The sequence below is a fragment of the Drosophila nasuta genome, chromosome 3 (genome assembly GCF_023558535.2).
Source record: "Drosophila nasuta strain 15112-1781.00 chromosome 3, ASM2355853v1, whole genome shotgun sequence".
Lineage (NCBI taxonomy): Eukaryota > Metazoa > Arthropoda > Insecta > Diptera > Drosophilidae > Drosophila > Drosophila nasuta.
In genome coordinates, this window is record NC_083457.1 from 25090472 (window position 1) to 25108171 (window position 17700).

General features: G+C 46.6%; 3 protein-coding genes across 17 annotated transcripts in view; 1 reads left to right on the top strand and 2 right to left on the bottom strand.

Moving 5' to 3' along the window:
• Positions 1 to 14080, top strand: part of LOC132790618 (mucin-2) — a 36324-nt gene extending 22244 nt beyond the window's left edge. For 7 of the 15 annotated variants that reach the window (XM_060799199.1, XM_060799200.1, XM_060799203.1 and 4 more), the window contains 7 exons: positions 173 to 9109; positions 10238 to 10451; positions 10521 to 10659; positions 12579 to 13055; positions 13112 to 13246; positions 13305 to 13447; positions 13504 to 14080. In XM_060799199.1, coding sequence (XP_060655182.1) covers positions 173 to 9109; positions 10238 to 10451; positions 10521 to 10659; positions 12579 to 13055; positions 13112 to 13246; positions 13305 to 13447; positions 13504 to 13633 — 10175 coding nt within the window. In that variant the 3' untranslated portion in view covers positions 13634 to 14080. Of the gene's footprint in view, positions 1 to 172; positions 9110 to 9658; positions 10070 to 10237; positions 10452 to 10520; positions 12518 to 12578; positions 13056 to 13111; positions 13247 to 13304; positions 13448 to 13503 lie in introns of those variants that run through there. The other 8 variants (XM_060799209.1, XM_060799210.1, XM_060799212.1 and 5 more) reach the window with 6 other exon arrangements.
• On the bottom strand, positions 14071 to 17592 carry LOC132790625 (lysM and putative peptidoglycan-binding domain-containing protein 4). Its single transcript, XM_060799227.1, has 3 exons — positions 17505 to 17592; positions 16921 to 17429; positions 14071 to 14715 (listed from the first exon to the last, which is right to left on the bottom strand). The coding sequence occupies exons 1-3, from the start codon at positions 17525 to 17527 to the stop codon at positions 14471 to 14473; spliced, it is 777 nt and encodes a 258-aa protein (XP_060655210.1). The 5' UTR covers positions 17528 to 17592; the 3' UTR covers positions 14071 to 14470.
• On the bottom strand, positions 15170 to 16742 carry LOC132790620 (26S proteasome regulatory subunit 7). The gene has a single exon (XM_060799215.1). It carries the CDS (start codon positions 16619 to 16621, stop codon positions 15317 to 15319), a length of 1305 nt encoding a protein of 434 aa, XP_060655198.1. The 5' UTR covers positions 16622 to 16742; the 3' UTR covers positions 15170 to 15316.
• Positions 17593 to 17700: the final 108 nt, after the last annotated feature.

Genomic DNA, 17700 nt, shown 5'->3' on the forward strand with positions numbered 1-17700 from the left:
ATTTATTCGGAAAATATCCTGTTTGAAGTTTGATTAGCTTAGGCGAATTAGAGTATGTAGCCCCTTAGAATTTGAAAGTTGTAAAATTTAAACTGTAGTAACTCCGGAACATCCTTCAAAATACCTTGGTGTATTTGTGCATTGTTTTGAAGCAGCGGCATTTGTGTTACAGCCAGCTTACACGAAACAGATGATCTTGCCGATCTCGAGGGTTGTACGGGCTTTGGGGACGTTGAATATTTTGATGATAATCAAGAAGTTGAAAATACACCATCTGTCATCGAAATATTAGCTGCCATGGCGCTGGGACCCATGCTAGCAGTTCCAGCATCTGAGCAGCCCCCGATTATGACGGCCACCGAAATTCATACACTCAAGGAATTAAGCGATTTAGCTCTAGCTGAAATTAACGCGCGCACAATGGACCTAACTCACCATTCACTGGATATCATCGAAGAGGAGTATGCGGATGCACAACCTGTACAAATTTTAACTCCACATGATGAAGCTTCAAACCCCTTTGTTGCTGCCGTTGAAAGCACAGAGTTAGCAGAAAAAGTTCGCGAAGTTACGACGGTAATAAATGCACAAGCAATCGAGATTTCGGAAATTATGCTCACTCCAGATGAAACACCTGTAGCACCTCTTACAATTGTTGCTTTTGCGGATATTTTACCCACGCCACTGCTTTCTCCTACGGAATTTTCTGCACCAGAACAAACAGATCTAACATCAGTTCTAGACACGACAGCATTCATCTCTCCATCAACGAAGGTTCTTCCTACACCTATAACAGAAATCTCTACACCGGTAATAGAAAACGTTTCAGTAGTGGAGAATCCCTCACCAACATTAGAAATTCCTGCACATGCATTAGAAGAGGTGGCTGCCAAAGAGATTTCAGCTCCATCAATAGAGGAGATTACTGTGGCGGAAATTCCCGCGCCACCAAAAGAGGCTATGGCTGCAACAGAAACACCTGCACCAAAAGAAGAAGAGCTTGCTACAACTGAGATTCCTACTTCTGTTATTGAAGAAGCTCCTGCATTAAAAATTCCTGCACCACCAGTGGAGATGGCAGTGGCAGAAATTCCTGCACCTGTAATAGATAACGTTACTGCAGCAGAAATTGAGGAGGTTGCGGTGCCGGAAATTCCTGCCCAGGTAATAGAAGAGGTTGCCGCAACAGAGATACCTGCACCTATAATTGAAGAAGTTGCTGCACTAGAAGTCCCTGTACCACCAGAGGAGATTGCTACACCAGAAATTCCTGCCCCAGTAATAGAAGACATTGTTGCCACAGAGATTCCAGAACTTGTAATTGAAGAGGCAGCTGCCCCAGAAATCCCTGCACCACCAGAGGAGGTTGCTGTGGCGGAAATTCCTGTGCCAGCAGTAGAAGAGATTGATGCACACGAAATCCCTGCACCAGTAATCGAAGAGTTTGCTACAACAGAGATTCCTTCACCTATAATTGAAGAAGCTCCAGCATTAAAAGTCCCTGCACCTGTAATAGATGACGTTACTCCTGCAAAAGAAATAGAGGAGGATGCTGTGGTGGAAAATCCTGCTCCAATAATAGAAGAGATTGCCGCAACAGAGAATCCTGCACCTATAATTGAAGAAGTTGCTGCTCTACAATTCCCTGTACCACCAGAGGCGTTCCCTATGGCAGAAATTCCTGCCCCGGTAATAGAAGAGGTTGCTACTACACAAATTCCTGCATCACCAATAGAGCAGGTTGGAGCAGTAGAAACTACTTCACCAGCAGTAGATGAGGTTGCTGTGACAGATATTCTTGCACCAGCAACAGAGGATGTTGCTGTTACAGAAACTCCTGCACCAGCAACAGAGGAGGCTGCTGCTACAGAGATTCTTGCGCCAGCAATAGAGGAGGATGCTGCTACAGAAATTCCTGCACCAGCAATAGAGGAGGTTGCTGTCACAGAAACTCCTGCGCCAACAAAAGAAAAAATTGCTGTTACAGAACCTCCTCCGACAGCAAGAGAGAAAGTTGCTGCTACAGAGATTCTTGCACCAGCAACAGAGGAGGCTGCTGTCACAGAAACTACTGCGCCAACAATAGAAGAAGTTGCTGTGACAGAAATTCCGGCGCCAGCAATAGAGGAGGTTGCTGTGACAGAAATTGCTGCGCTAGCAACAGAGAAGGTTGCTGTGACAGAAACTCCTGCCCCAGCGACAGAGGAGGTTGCTGCTACAGAAACTCCTGCATCACCAATAGAGGAGGTTGCTGCTGCGAACATTCCAGCACCATCAATAGAGGACGTTGCTGCTACAGACATTCCTGAGCCAGTAACAGAGGAGGATGCTGCTACAGAAATTCCTGCGCCAGCAATAGAGGAGGCTGCTGTCACAGAAATTCCTGCGCCAACCATAGAAAAAGTTGCTGCTACAGAGATTCTTGCACCAGCAACAGAGGAGGCTGCTGTCACAGAAACTACTGCGCCAACAATAGAAGAAGTTGCTGTGACAGAAATTCCGGCGCCAGCAATAGAGGAGGTTGCTGTGACAGAAATTGCTGCGCTAGCAACAGAGGAGGTTGCTGTGACAGAAACTCCTGCGCCAGCAACAGAGGAGGTTGCTGTGACAGATTCTCCTGCGCCAGCAACAGAGGAGGTTGCTGTGACAGAAACTCCTGCGCCAGCAACAGAGGCGGTTGCTGTGACGGAAACTTCTGGGCCAGCAACAGAGGAGCTTACTGCTACAGAAACTCCAGCACCAGCAACACAGGAGGTTGCTGTGACAGAAATTTCTGCGCCAGCAACAGAGGAAGTTGCGGCTACAGATATTCCTGCGCCAGCAACAAAGGAGGTTGCTGTGACAGAAACTCCAGCACCAGCAACAGAGGAGGTTGCTGTGACAAAAATTTCTACGCCAGCAACAGAGAAAGTTGCTGCTGCAGATATTCCTACACCAGTAATTGAGGAGATTGCTGTGACAGAAACTCCTGCGCCAGCAACAGAGGAGGTTGCCGTGACAGAAACTACTGCGCCAGCAGCAGAAGAGGTTGCTGTGACAGAAACTCCAGCACCAGCAATAGAAGAGGTTGCTGCTACAGAAACTCCAGCACCAGCAACAGAGGAAGTTGCTGCTTCAAATATTCCTACACCAGCAATTGAGGAGGTTGCTGTGACAGAAACTCCAGCACCAGAAATAGAAGAGGTTGCTGCTAGAGAAACTCCAGCACCAGCAATAGAAGAGGTTGCTGTGACAGAAATTCCAGCGCCAGCAACAGAGGAGGTTGCTGCTACAGAAACTTCAGCACCAGCAACAGAGGAGGTTGCTGTGGCAGAAATTCCTGCGCCAGCAACAGAAGAGGTTGCTATAACGGAAACTCCAGCACCTGCAACAGAGGAGGTTGCTGTGACAGAAATTCCTGCGCCAGCAACAGAGGAGGCTGCTGTGACGGAAACTCCTGCACCAGCAACAGAGGAGGTTGCTGTGACAGAAACTACTGCGCCAGCAACAGAGGAGGTTGCTGTGACAGAAACTCCAGCACCAGCAATAGAAGAGGTTGCTGCTACAGAAACTCCAGCACCAGCAACAGAGGAAGTTGCTGCTACGCCAGCAACAGAGGAGGTTGCTTTGACAGAAACTCCAGCACCAGCAATAGAAGAGGTTGCTGCTACAGAAACTCCAGCACCAGCAACAGAGGAAGTTGCTGCTACTGATATTCCTTCACCAGCAATAGAGGAGGTTGCTGTGACAGAAATTCCTGCGCCAGCAACAGAGGAGGTTGCTGTGAAAGAAATTCCTGCGCCAGCAACAGAGGAGGTTGCTCTGACGGAAACTTCTGCACCAGCAACAGAGGAGGTTGCTGTGACAGAAGCTACTGCGCCAGCAACAGAGGAGGTTGCTGTGACAGAAGCTACTGCGCCAGCAATAGAAGAGGTTGCTGCTACAGAAACTCCAGCACCAGCAACAGAGGAAGTTGCTGCTACTGATATTTCTGCACCAGCTATAGAGGAGGTTGCTGTGACAGAAATTCCTGCGCCAGCTACAGAGGAGGTTGCTGTGACAGAAACTCCTGCGCCAGCAACAGAGGAGGTTGCTGTGGCAGAAACTCCAGCACCAGCAACAGAGGAGGTTGCTGTGACGGAAACTCCTGCGCCAGCAACAGAGCAAGTTGCTGCTACAAATATTCCTACACCAGCAATTGAGGAGGTTGCTGTGAAAGAAAGTTCTGCGCCAGCAACAGAGGAGGTTGCTGTGGCAGAAACTCCAGCACCAGCAATAGAAGAGGTTGCTGTGACAGAAATTCCTGCGCCAGCAACACAGGAGGTTGCTGCTACAGAAACTCCAGCACCAGCAGCAGAGGAGGTTGCTGCTACAGAAACTCCAGCACCAGCAGCAGAGGAGGTTGCTGTGACAAGAATTCCTGCGCCAGCAACAGAGGAGGTTGCTGTGACGGAAACTCCGGCACCAGCAACAGAGGAGTTTGCTGTGACAGAAATTCCTACGCCAGCAACAGAGGAGGCTGCTGTGACGGAAACTCCTGCACCAGCAATAGAGGAGGTTGCTGTGACAGAAACTACTGCGCCAGCAACAGAGGAGGTTGCTGTGACAGAAACTCCAGCACCAGCAATAGAAGAGGTTGCTGCTACAGAAACTCCAGCACCAGCAACAGAGGAAGTTGCTGCTACTGATATTCCTGCGCCAGCAACAGAGGAGGTTGCTGTAACAGAAACTCCAGCACCAGCAATAGAAGAGGTTGCTGCTACTGATATTTCTGCACCAGCAACAGAGGAAGTACCTGCTACTGATATTTCTGCACCAGCAACAGAGGAAGTACCTGCTACTGATATTTCTGCACCAGCAATAGAGGAGGTTGCTGTGACAGAAATTCCTGCGCCAGCTACAGGGGAGGTTGCTGTGACAGAAACTCCTGCGCCAGCAACAGGGGAGGTTGCTGTGGCAGAAACTCCAGCACCAGCAACAGAGGAGGTTTCTGTGACGAAAACTCCTGCCCCAGCAATAGAGAAGGTTGCTACTACAGATATTCTTGCGCCAGCAATAAAGGAGGTTGCTGTGACAGAAATTCCTGCGCCAGCAAGAGAGGAAGTTGCTGTGGCAGAAATTTTTGCGCCAGCAACAGAGGAAGTTGCTGCTACAGATATTCCTACACCAGCCATAGAAGAGCTTGCTGTGACAGAAACTCCTGCGCCAGCAATTGAGGAGGTTGCAGCAATAGAAGAGTTTGCTGTGACAGAAACTCCAGCACCAGCAACAGAGGAAGTTGCTGTGGCAGAAACTCCAGCACCAGCAATAGAAGAGGTTGCTGTGACGGAAAATCCTGCACCAGCAACAGAGGAGGTTGCTGTGACAGAAACTACTGCGCCAGCAACAGAGGAGGTTGCTGTGGCAGAAACTCCAGCACCAGCAATAGAAGAGGTTGCTGTGACAGAAACTCCAGCACCAGCAACAGAGGAAGTTGCTGTTACTGATATTCCTGCACCAGCAATAGAGAAGGTTGCTGTGACAGAAATTCCTGCGCCAGCAACAGAGGAGGTTGCTGTGACAGAAACACCTGCGCCAGCAACAGAGGAGGTTGCTGTGGCAGAAACTCCAGCACCAGCAACAGAGGAGGTTGCTGTGACGGAAGCTCCTGCACCAGCAACAGAGGAGGTTGCTGTGACGGAAACTCCTGCACCTGCAATAGAGGAGGTTGCTGTGACAGAAACTCCAGCACCAGCAGCAGAGGAGGTTGCTGTGGCAGAAATTCCTGCGCCAGCAACAAAGGAAGTTGCTGTTACAGATATTCTTGCACCAACAATAGAGGAGGTTGATGTGACAGAAACTCCAGCACCAGCAAGAGAGGAAGTTGCTGTGGCAGAAACTCCAGCACCAGCAATAGAAGAGGTTGCTGTGACAAAAATTCCTTCGCCAGCAACAGAGGAGGTTGCTGTGACGGAAACTCCAGCACCAGCAGCAGAGGAGGTTGCTGTGGCAGAAATTCCTGCGCCAGCAATAGAGGAGGTTGCTGTGACAGAAAATCCTGCGCCAGCAATTGAGGAGGTTGCTGTGGCAGAAACTCCACCACCAGCAACAGAGGAAGTTTCTGTGGCAGAAACTCCAGCACCAGCAATAGAAGAGGTTGCTGTGACAAAAATTCCTTCGCCAGCAACAGAGAAGGTTGCTGTGACGGAAACTCCAGCACCAGCAGCAGAGGAGGTTGCTGTGGCAGAAATTCCTGCGCCAGCAACAAAGGAAGTTGCTGTTACAGATATTCTTGCACCAACAATAGAGGAGGTTGCTGTGACAGAAACTCCAGCACCAGCAACAGAGGAAGTTGCTGTGGCAGAAACTCCAGCACCAGCAATAGAAGAGGTTGCTGTGACAAAAATTCCTTCGCCAGCAACAGAGGAGGTTGCTGTGACGGAAACTCCAGCACCAGCAGCAGAGGAGGTTGCTGTGGCAGAAACTCCAGCACCAGCAATAGAAGAGGTTGCTGTGACGGAAACTCCTGCACCAGCAACAGAGGAGGTTGCTGTGACAGAAACTACTGTGCCAGCAACAGAGGAGGTTGCTGTGGCAGAAACTCCAGCACCAGCAACAGAGGAAGTTGCTGTGACAAAAATTCCTGCGCCAGCAACAGAGGAGGTTGCTGTGACGGAAACTCCAGCACCAGCAGCAGAGGAGGTTGCTGTGGCAGAAATTCCTGCGCCAGCAATAGAGGAGGTTGCTGTGACAGAAAATCCTGCGCCAGCAATTGAGGAGGTTGCTGTGACAGAAACTTCAGCACCAGCAATAGAAGAGGTTGCTGTGACAGAAACTCCAGCACCAGCAACAGAGGAGGTTGCTGTGACAGAAACACCTGCGCCAGCAACAGAGGAGGTTGCTGTGGCAGAAACTCCAGCACCAGCAATAAAAGAGGTTGCTGTGACAGAAATTCCTGCACCAGCAACAGAGGAAGTTGCTGTGACAGAAACACCTGCGCCAGCAACAGAGGAGGTTGCTGTGACAGAAATTCCTGCGCCAGCAACAGAGGAGGTTGCTGTGACGGAAACACCTGCGCCAGCAACAGAGGAGGTTTCTACTACAGATATTCTTGCGCCAGCAATAGAGGAGGTTGCTGTGACAGAAATTCCTGCGCCAGCAATTGAGGAGGTTGCTGCTACAGATATTCTCACACCAGCAATTGAGGAGGTTGCTGTGACAGAAATTCCTGCGCCAGCAACAAAGGAAGTTGCTGTTACAGATATTCTTGCACCAACAATAGAGGAGGTTGCTGTGACAGAAATTCCTGCGCCAGCAACAGAGGAGGTTGCTGTGACAGAAACACCTGCGCCAGCAACAAAGGAGGTTGCTGTGACGGAAACTCCTGCGCCAGCAATAGAGGAGGTTTCTACTACAGATATTCTTGCTCCAGCAATAGAGAAGGTTGCTGTGACAGAAAATCCTGCGCCAGCAACAAAGGAAGTTGCTGTTACAGATATTCTTGCACCAACAATAGAGGAGGTTGCTGTGACAGCAACTCCTGCGCCAGCAACAGAGGAGGTTGCTGTGACAGAAACACCTGCGCAAGCAACAGAGGAGGTTGCTGTGACAGAAACACCTGCGCTAGCAACAGAGGAGGTTGCTGTGACAGAAACACCTGCGCCAGCAACAGAGGAGGTTGCTGTGACAGAAACACCTGCGCCAGCAACAGAGGAGGTTGCTCTGACAGAACTTCCTGCGCCAGCAACAAAGGAGGTTGCTGCTACAGATATTCTTGCACCAACAATAGAACAGGTTACTGTGACAGAAACTCCTGCGACAGCTATAGACGAAGTTGCTGCTACAGATATTCTTGCACCAACAATAGAAGAGGTTGCTGTGACAGAAACTCCACCACCAGCAACAGAGGAGGTTGCTGTGACAGAAATTTTTGCGCCAGCAACAGAGGAGGTTGCTGCTACAGATATTCTTGCAACAACAATAGAAGAGGTTGCTGTGACAGAAACTCCACCACCAGCAACAGAGGAGGTTGCTGTGAGAGAAATTTTTACGCCAGCAACAGAGGAGGTTGCTGCTACAGATATTCTTGCACCACCAATAGAAAAGGTTGCTGTGACAGAAACTTCTGCGCCAGCAATTGAGGAGGTTGTTGTGAAAGAAACTCCTGTGCCAGCAATTGAGGAGGTTGCTGTGACAGAAACTCCAGCACCAGCAACGGAGAAGGTTGTTGTCACAGAAACTCCTGCGCCAGAAATAGAGAAGGTTGCTGTGACAGAAATTCCTGCGCCATCAATAAAGAAGGTTGCTGTGACAGAAACTCTCGCGCCAGTAACACAAGTGATTGCAGCAACGCAAACTACTTCACCAGCAATAGAGGAGGTTGCTGTGACAAAGATGCCTGCACCAGAAATAAAAGAGGTTGCTGTAATAGAAACTCCAGCACCAGCAATAGAGGTTGCTATGACTGAAACTTCTACGCCGGCAACAGACATGGTTGCTATGACTGAAACTTCTACGCCGGCAACAGACATGGTTGCTATGACTGAAACTTCTACGCCTGCAACAGTGGAGATTGCAGCAACGGAAAGTACTTCACCAGCAATAGAGATTCCTCTACCAGCTACAGAAATTCGAGCACCAGCCATAGAGGAGGTTTCTGTGACAGAAACTCCTACGTCAGCAACGCCGGAGGTTGCAGCAGCACAAACTACTTCACCAGCTATAAATAAAGTTGCTAGGACAGCAACTTCTGCGCCAGCAACAGAGGAGGTTGCCTCAGCGGAAGCTATTTCACCAGCAATAGAGAAGGTTGCTGCTGCAGAGATTCCTGCACCACCAATAGGGCAAGTTGCTGCTGCGCAAACTAGTTCACCAGCAATAGAGGAGATCTCTGCTACAGAGATTCCTGCACCAACAGGTCAGGAGGTTGTTGCATCAGAGATCCCTGCGTCAGCATATGAGAAAACAAATGTAGATAAAAATAGGCTTTCAACGAAGGCAAATACAAAAATGTGTTTTCCTCAGAACGTGATAATTGACTCACATATTGAAAATGTGGGAGAAATTGATTTAGAAATTCCGGCAGAGACGCAGGTTGAGATGGATCTTCTGCAAATGACAGCAGACACAATGCAGAGTGAATTGAATCTAGGTAAAACGCCTCAAAAGTGCTTGCGAAGACAGCCAAATATCCTAGACACAACACCGAGCGACGGAGACGCAACGACGAGACCAATAAATCTCTTGGGGACCATTTGCAAGGTTTATATTAAAGACAAACGACTTTTGGCGACAATTGAAAGACGACGACGACGCGCTCTTATAATGCACAAATACCTGAGTTCCTTTGATTCCTTTGATGATGATAGTATAGATGATGTAGAGTATGAGACGAATCCAAGTCTGTTTGATGAATTAAATACGTATCAGCATTTTAGTTTAGATAATAATGTGAGTGCAGAAAATATAGATTCACATTTAGTTAGGTTAGAGACTGATGGCAATTCAGCTGAAGAATTCACAACTCATGAGACTCAAAAAGAGGCTTATGTAGAATTAGTTTCACATTTTTCAGATATCGCCAGTCAAACATCAGTTGATCTTGCCGATGATATCGGTATAGATATCGATGATGAGTTCTTCATCATTGGTAGTTTCACTGAAATCGGGTATAATTTTATTAACCATATTCTTTTCTCAGATCAATTAAGCTCAAACTCAAGCGACAGCAATGAAAGCGAGCCGTCCACCTCGCATGAGACTTTTAACGGCGACGCTGACACAGTGTACGATTATGATACGAGTAGTTATAGAACTGAATTTGTGGACGAGGCAGTCTCTAGTAGTACGCTAACAAATGCCACCACAACAACAAGAACTCTTACTAATCACACCCAAAATACTAACAACAACAATACTAACACAACAATACACCGAACTCGGCTGAGTGGTAAACTAACAAATGGTTCACTAAGATGGTCTAATAAAACGGCCATCGCGTTGCCCGATATTGGCCCGCAAAATGGCGTTCAAAAGAAAGATGATGATGATCATGTGAATGATGTTAATAATAATGAAGATGATGTAGTTCTGTTGCGGCGCTTTGCCCCAGGTAACACGCACTCTATGGCCAACACTCTCATCACTCGGTGTTTGTTGTCTCCTTTCGTAAATGCTTCTGTTCTGTTATGTTTCTGTTCCTAGACCGGCTAACATGTTGCTTCTGCTATCGTTTGCTTTGTGTAACTGCTTACCTAACTAAATGTTGATTCCATTGTAGGCTCAATTGCGGAACGCGAAGTCAAAAAGTGGTACAATGCTGTCGAAATGCCCAACAATCCCTATGCGCCCGAGGCGCTCAAGCAACGCATTAGCGGCACCCAGGAGCGCTTCATGGACGTACCCAACATCAGTCCTAGTGTGGAGCAAAAGGCGTTGGCTCAGATGACCACCGAAATCGTGGAGCCTGCCAGTCGTGCCGAGGACTACAAGCGGTAAGTTTGGTATACTCAAAAGGAGCAATGAAGCTGGATAACTGAACTCGCCTTCATTATTTCGAGCAGTTATAGTCGGGACTATTACATCAACGATGCGCCCAGCGAGAGCAGCAAAGCGCAGTCTTTGGCTGGCAGCGTCAGTGCCAGCGCCTGCAGCATGGAGCCAACAACAGCGCCAACCGATGAGGATATTGTCATCAATGAGGTAAATCAACCGCATGGTAGCGCTCAAAGTAACCTTGCTGACCTCACGCATTGGACGATGTCCACGCCCGTGCGACGTAGCAGCTCGCTCAAATTCATTAACAAACGTAATTCCCCCACATTAACCGCCCACGCTCACGCCCACAGCTCTGCCTTCGGTCATGAGCGTGCACACCCCGCCATTGAGCGTCCATCCACATCGGCATCGCATTATCGCGACTCCAGCCTGGGCATAGATCCCGACATAGATGACTTTGACGTACGCTCGCATCGATCGTGGCGCAGCAGCTTGGGGCATGCGCCCAGCTATTTTGGCAGCACGCTGCCCAAACGCCATACACAATCCTCGCTAAGTCTGCACAGCAATGGCAGCGGCATGTCCTTCGGTTCGTCCGCTTCCAAGAGGCGACAGGGTTCGGGGTCCGGGGGTCCCTCGCCAGCTGTGCTCACGCAGTTCGAGAAGCAGCTGCTGCACAAAGACCTCAAGCGCAACAGTTTTCGTGCTGTGTCCGCCACCTCAAAGGATTTCGTTATGAATCCACTGTTCGAGAGCGAACTGCAGGTGAAGCCCTGCATAGACGATCAGGACTCGGGTGTCGATAGCTGTCTGAATGGCTTCAGCGGTGCCGATGCCAAGCACAGCAACAATAGTCTACTCTTCTAGCACACACGTAGTTAGAGGGCGGGTATATGGGTTTTAAAGGGGTCACTGGGGTGAGTTGTTTGTAGTTGTAGCTCCTAGAGGTACGATTCACATCTGCCAAAATCTGCATAGCTGAAAAAGATAGTCAAGTTAAAGAACACACATATACACACTTACACATATACAATATATAGTACACACACTAGTCAGTAAACGCAACACAAAAAGCAATTTCACGGTACTTTGCGCAAGAGAAAAAAAATAAACACAATTATGAAATCGATTCCAAGATAAAGAACTTTAAAAGAGGAAAAGAGAATCGAAATACTAGAATCTCCAACTGCAAGCACGGTTAGGCTTTAAGCTGGCAGTGCCATCTGCTCAAGTAGACGCACAACGATGCACCAGAGCTAGTGTTCTATATCTATCTACATATATACCTATCATAAATGTACTCGTATCTGCTATCTATCAAAGCCAACAAACTAAATAATAATACAAAAACAATTATCATAATAATAATAATTATTCTAAATGCTAATAATAATTGCCTAATGCTACTGCGCCCGAAAGTATGCAGCATTTTGTATGTCTCTTTTTATTATTATTTTATTGATTAATTATGATTTTGCGCTGTTAATTCTTTTAATGTAAACATTGTAATCTTTTGTATGCACACACTAGTTAATTCATATTGCTAACTTCTATTATAAACAACAAACCAATATCATAGAAATAAAGCCAAAAGTTAAACAAACAACCAAACCACCAAATAATGAATGAAACAAATGTTTTTAGTAAATACATTGTATAGTAAATCTATTGAAATGGTGAGTACCTGCAGCAGACAATTAATTTTATTTAATCGGATTACTGTTAAGAGAATTTTACTAACAACATTTGTTTCACTTTGATGCTAAACTCACGTATTTGCTACTTAATTTGAAGTCTCTCTGCCTTGCTGTAGCTGTAACTAAGCGGAATGATTTGCATGCTGCCACCAACCACTCACACACATACAAAAGTATATACATGAATCACAACACATACACGCATTTGTACATCCCACACATATGAATGTCAATCACCAAGGATTCTGCATTCTACATGTACGACTGCTATGGCTTTTGCTACCAGCAAATATCTTATACTAAACACTCAACAATTCTTCTTTTCATATCAATGTTTAACTTCTACCTAAACTAACAAACTACAAAACTACAACAAAACAACAACACACACAACTTGTACACACGCCTCAAATGTTTTCTCGAAAGGCTTCAAATGCAAACAAAAATGCAGCCGACGCGTCCTGTGTTTATACAGCAATGCCCGTCCAGGTGATCGAAGAGGGCAATGCAAGTCTGGAGACGCAATCGAATCCATCGATGCAATCGCAGCACACAACCAGCGATGACTCGGATACGGTGCGTGTCTACGATTTCAATAACCAGGAAACGCGAGTCATCAGCAAGTCGGAAACTGTGGGCGAACAGCCCAGCACATCGAGCACATCATCTATGGAGTCGGCACTTAGTGCACCCTCCGCCTCCTCCTCCTCCATAGATGCGTCTCGCAAACGTGAAAGACCCGTCGTGCTGCAGTTTGGACCCGCTGATGCGGTGCCCACAGTCTGTTCGTCACCCACAATGACTCCGACACGCGGTTCCACGCCGCCAGCTTTTAGATTTCTGCAACCAAAGCGACGCCTAATCGAACCAAGCCAAGTTCTGTCCATAGACGAAGATGAAGTGGTAGGTAATTGCAATTTTACGAGTGATGAGGGTGTTTAATATTTCCTTTTGAGCAGCCTGAACCAAGCACGCCGGTGGAAAAACCGCCAATCGAAGATGAAGTGGCACATGCGATGCCCTCAGTGAAGGCGCTGGCTCAAGCCTTTCTGCTAACCAGCAAACGAACGCAGCCCGAACGACGCTGGCGAAAGGTAGTTTAATTATTCGAGATAGTAAAAGTTTAATTATTGACTGGTTACGTCATTGCAGACTGTGCGACTGATTGCGCCACCCGAGACACCAGAGAAACCATCCACGCCAGTGTCACGTAGGCATATGCTGCAACATGCCGTCTCCATGGCTGAGGTGGCCGATGAATCCACAATTGCCTCCGATTTGTCATCACTCGAAACGTCAGTTAGTTATCTATTATATTTTACGTTTTTTACATGACATTTTCCTAACACAGCGATCCATCCATACATTCGGAGAGCCAACCCAGTCCCATTTCCGTTGCGGCACAGGCGAGTCCAGTGCCCGTGCGTCGTGGCTTCCTTAGGAGTAATATTGCTTTCTTTGAGAATTTAAAGTTCAAGTGAATATGCCGCCAAGATCCCTTTTTGAGATGCGCGCGGCCCTTGGTTGCCTATTCCACGCCAGGAATATGCACAACAATGGGAGCAGAGCATCATATGCACCTGGATACCAAATCAATATATCAATTCACAACCAAATAATCATGTGCCATGGCCAGACACACATTCAAAAGTATTCAGATGATGATAAGAAGTACTTAAACAATTGTCGCCCAGTGTGCGTTATCTAATGTTAATTCTAGTTGATACTTTACTAATTAATTAACTATCCATGGATACTATTTATTACATATTTTATCTATTTATAAGAAATGTTCTTAGCTTTAAGCTATGCAAACATCATTTGAATTTGTTATTTACCGGACCTGTACCTCGATATAAACATAAAATTGTCGATGTATCATCATTTAAATATTACATTAAAATTAAAGAAAAACAAATTGAGTGTTACTATTTATTGTTTACCTGTTCACAGCTTTATTACATCGATTCTATCTACCGGCTGCCAGTTGAGATTTATAAATACGTAATTTCAAATGATTCACAATTTAAAATAATTTGGGCAATGGGAATATAAATTAATTAATTCAATATGGTATCATCTCTAATATTATACGATTTGTACAAGTCACAATTGGTATTTTATTTCTATGCGTGTATATTTATATAAAAAAATAAATTATATTGCTCCCAATTACATTCAAAATGCGATCCTCCAGAGCCAAGAGAGTGATTGAGGGTGTTTTCGTATTATTTTGGAGTTTTGTGATTTCCTATCATATCATTTCAATTAGCACATTTGGAATGATGATCACTTCGTTTCATTTTTCCCACTGTCAACTATGGTGTGCTGTGGGTGTGATGTGGATGCTCCGCCAGATAGATGACATACACCAGAGGGATGACGAAACATAGTGCGAGAATAAATATTAGCAGGCATATCCAGGACATGTCGCAATCCGAGCCAGACCAGTCGATGGCCCGCAACGATGGACCCGGTATCGGACGCAAACGGGGCGCATGTCTGTCCACTAGCATGTCGTCCAGCAAGGCTGTACTGTCATCCAAAGTCTGCTCCCTGTTGCCTGTATATAAGGAATGTCATCAATAACGTTAATCAACTTATTTTGAAAACATCAATTGAATTAAATATACAAATTTCAAACAAAAATGGACAAAAAGGGCTTTCTGTGGAAAAATAGTTTTTAAGCAATATTGGGACTTGATAACCCCGACTATGCACCAAAGAAATGCCACGTCACAAACGCTTGACTAAGACCTAAGACCAACTAACGATGATTTCTCAGCAACTAATGGAAACTTTGCCTCTGGAAACTAGTATTTGATAAGTATTGATAATAAAGGTCTTTAAAGACCTTTAAGTTTCAAATAACATGTAGTCATTAAAGTTATGTGCGTGTATATTCATTTTGTTGTAGTGTTTTCTCAATGCGAACCAACCATGAACTGAAGTCATGTAAGTTTACCTTACAGACCAGGTCCTATTTATTTTTAGTCTTCATTTAAAAACAAAGGTAATTGACGTATTGACTCAGCATAAACAGATATTTATATTGTTTATTGTATATCGTTTATTTTATTTTACTTAAATGCTCAGGCTCCAGAAGATGTTACAGATTAGGCCAAAGCCCGTTGCATGGATGAAAAAGGCGTATAAATCATAACTTAATTGTAGGTCATATAGCGAGGAGTGGCGCTGAACTTGGCATAGCTCTTGATAACCTTGTTGACAGCCTCCAGGAAATCCTTCTCAGTAGCCACCTTGCGACGGGCGCGAATGGCAAACATGCCAGCTTCCGTGCACACCGAACGAATCTCGGCACCAGTCGAATTGGGACAGAGACGCGCCAACAGATCGAAGCGAATGTCACGCTCTACGGACATCGAGCGAGCGTGGATCTTGAAGATGTGCGAGCGTCCATCCTGATCGGGCAGTCCGAATTCCACTTTACGATCCAAACGTCCAGGACGCATAAGCGCAGGGTCCAGCGTGTCGGGGCGATTGGTGGCCATCAAAACCTTGATATTACCTCGGGGATCGAAGCCATCCAGTTGATTAATCAACTCCAACATTGTACGCTGCACTTCATTGTCGCCTCCAGCGCCATCATCGAAACGTGCGCCGCCAATGGCATCGATTTCATCGAAGAAAATGAGACACGCCTTCTTGGAGCGCGCCATCTCGAACAGTTCACGAACCATGCGCGCTCCCTCGCCCACATACTTCTGCACAAGCTCCGAGCCGATGACACGAATAAAGCAGGCATCTGTACGATTGGCCACGGCACGAGCGCACAACGTTTTGCCCGTGCCAGGAGGACCGAAGAGCAGCACACCCTTAGGTGGCTCAATACCCAGATTGACGAACTTCTCGGGATGCAGGAGGGGCGTCTCGACGACCTCACGCAACTTCTCAATCTGTTCCTTGCAGCCGCCGACATCGCTGTAGGTGACATCTGGTTTATCCTCCACCTGCATCATAGTCACCGTGGGATCAATTTTGGGTGGCAAAGGAATGTGGATTTGGTACTTGTTGCGATCGACGCCCACACGCATGCCCTCCTCAATATCCGTCGGTGCCACGGAATCGGCAAGGTCCACCACAAACTTTGCAAACTGCTTCACGTTGATGATGTACTTGGGATCATCGGAGTCTGCATTGATAATCTTTGTGCAACGCGCTACCTGCAGCGGTTGCTCGTTCTGCAGGATTTGCTTATCGGCAGCCAGATCCCACAGAGCGGGCGGTGCCAGACCTGTGTCGCTCTCCTTAATGCCCGTCAGCTCGTTGACCTGTTTAACAGCCTTTTGTATGTCCTCCTCGATACTTTTTATGGACTTGTGATATTGACTTTGGCCATAAGTCTTCAGAAGCTCGATGTCGCCTTCGTCGAGAGACTTGATTTCTTTGTCCTCGCCCTTCTCTTCATGCTTCACCTTGCGTTGATCATCTCCCAGATAGTCCGGCATTTTGTTTTTATTATTTGAACAGCGAAATATTAACTAAATTTATTGTTTTTTTCGCCAACAACGCTCGTCGATTTCTTAAAGCAATTGTAATGGCGAGTGTGACCGTTCGCGCAATGACTAAACAAATTGGTTGTTGCGCCTAACTTAACGTAGTACTTAACAGCACTTTAACAGAATTGCTCCTCCTGCCGTTGTACAGGGTGAGTCACGCACACAAAACACTGTCTGATTGGCCAGCTAAATGCCAGCTGTTAACATGAAAACTCTATGCTAGGCAACTAAGATTTATTTGGACTCACCGTTATCATCCGAGCCATCATAGAACTTATTGACATCCCTTCGAGGTGAAGGCTGTCCTTCAGCAGCGTTCACAGCAGCTACCAGCAGTCGCTCGTCCAACATTAAGCGAGCATCCTCCAACGGATTGCGTTCAATCGCAAGTTCCTTTTCCAAATTGTGCCTTGGGCTGTTGTTGCCACTGCGATGTACAGCGGGCAGTGCATCCGGATCGTGCGATCCCAGAAGGACATTGTGCACGGTGACCGGAATGCGAATAATACGACGGGCATGTATCTCGTTCTCGCGGTCAATCTTATTCAATCGCTTAATGTCAGCCACTGAGCAATGGAAGCGCAAAGCAAGCGCTTGCAACGTATCATCTTCCTGTACTTTCACCTCGAGCGTGTTCTCGAAGCGTGGCAGTCTTGCGTGGCCATTGACCATTCTATTGGGCAACTGTTGCATGTCCACAAATTCGTTGTCATCATCCATGATGCCATCATCCCAGTTGTACTGTTGTTGCTGGCGCCTGAAATGGGAAACACACGAAACACGATTACATTACAGAGTCTGTGAAGCAACAGTCGAGTTGGCGTTGACTTACACATTGCGACGCATTATTTGCATAGATTTTGCTATGCCTCTGATGTTTATTCGGTAATCGTCTTCGTTGGCTCTGCACTTAATGTCACCTCCTTGACAGTGATCTGATATTCATGGGCAAAACACACACACACTCGATATTTACAACGTGAATTTTTGGAGCAAAACAAACATAACAAACCCACGTCTAAAGCTGA

Bases quoted from the DNA above. Each gene is read 5' to 3' on its own strand.
- LOC132790620 (XM_060799215.1), bottom strand. From the start codon at position 16,621: ATGCCGGACTATCTGGGAGATGATCAACGCAAGGTGAAGCATGAAGAG.
- LOC132790625 (XM_060799227.1), bottom strand. From the start codon at position 17,527: ATGCAAATAATGCGTCGCAATGT. The intron at 17,430-17,504 runs GTAAGTCAACGC...TTCCCATTTCAG, and splicing joins CAAATAATGCGTCGCAATGT to GCGCCAGCAACAACAGTACA. The intron at 14,716-16,920 runs GTGAGTCCAAAT...CCTTATATACAG, and splicing joins TGATGGCTCGGATGATAACG to GCAACAGGGAGCAGACTTTG.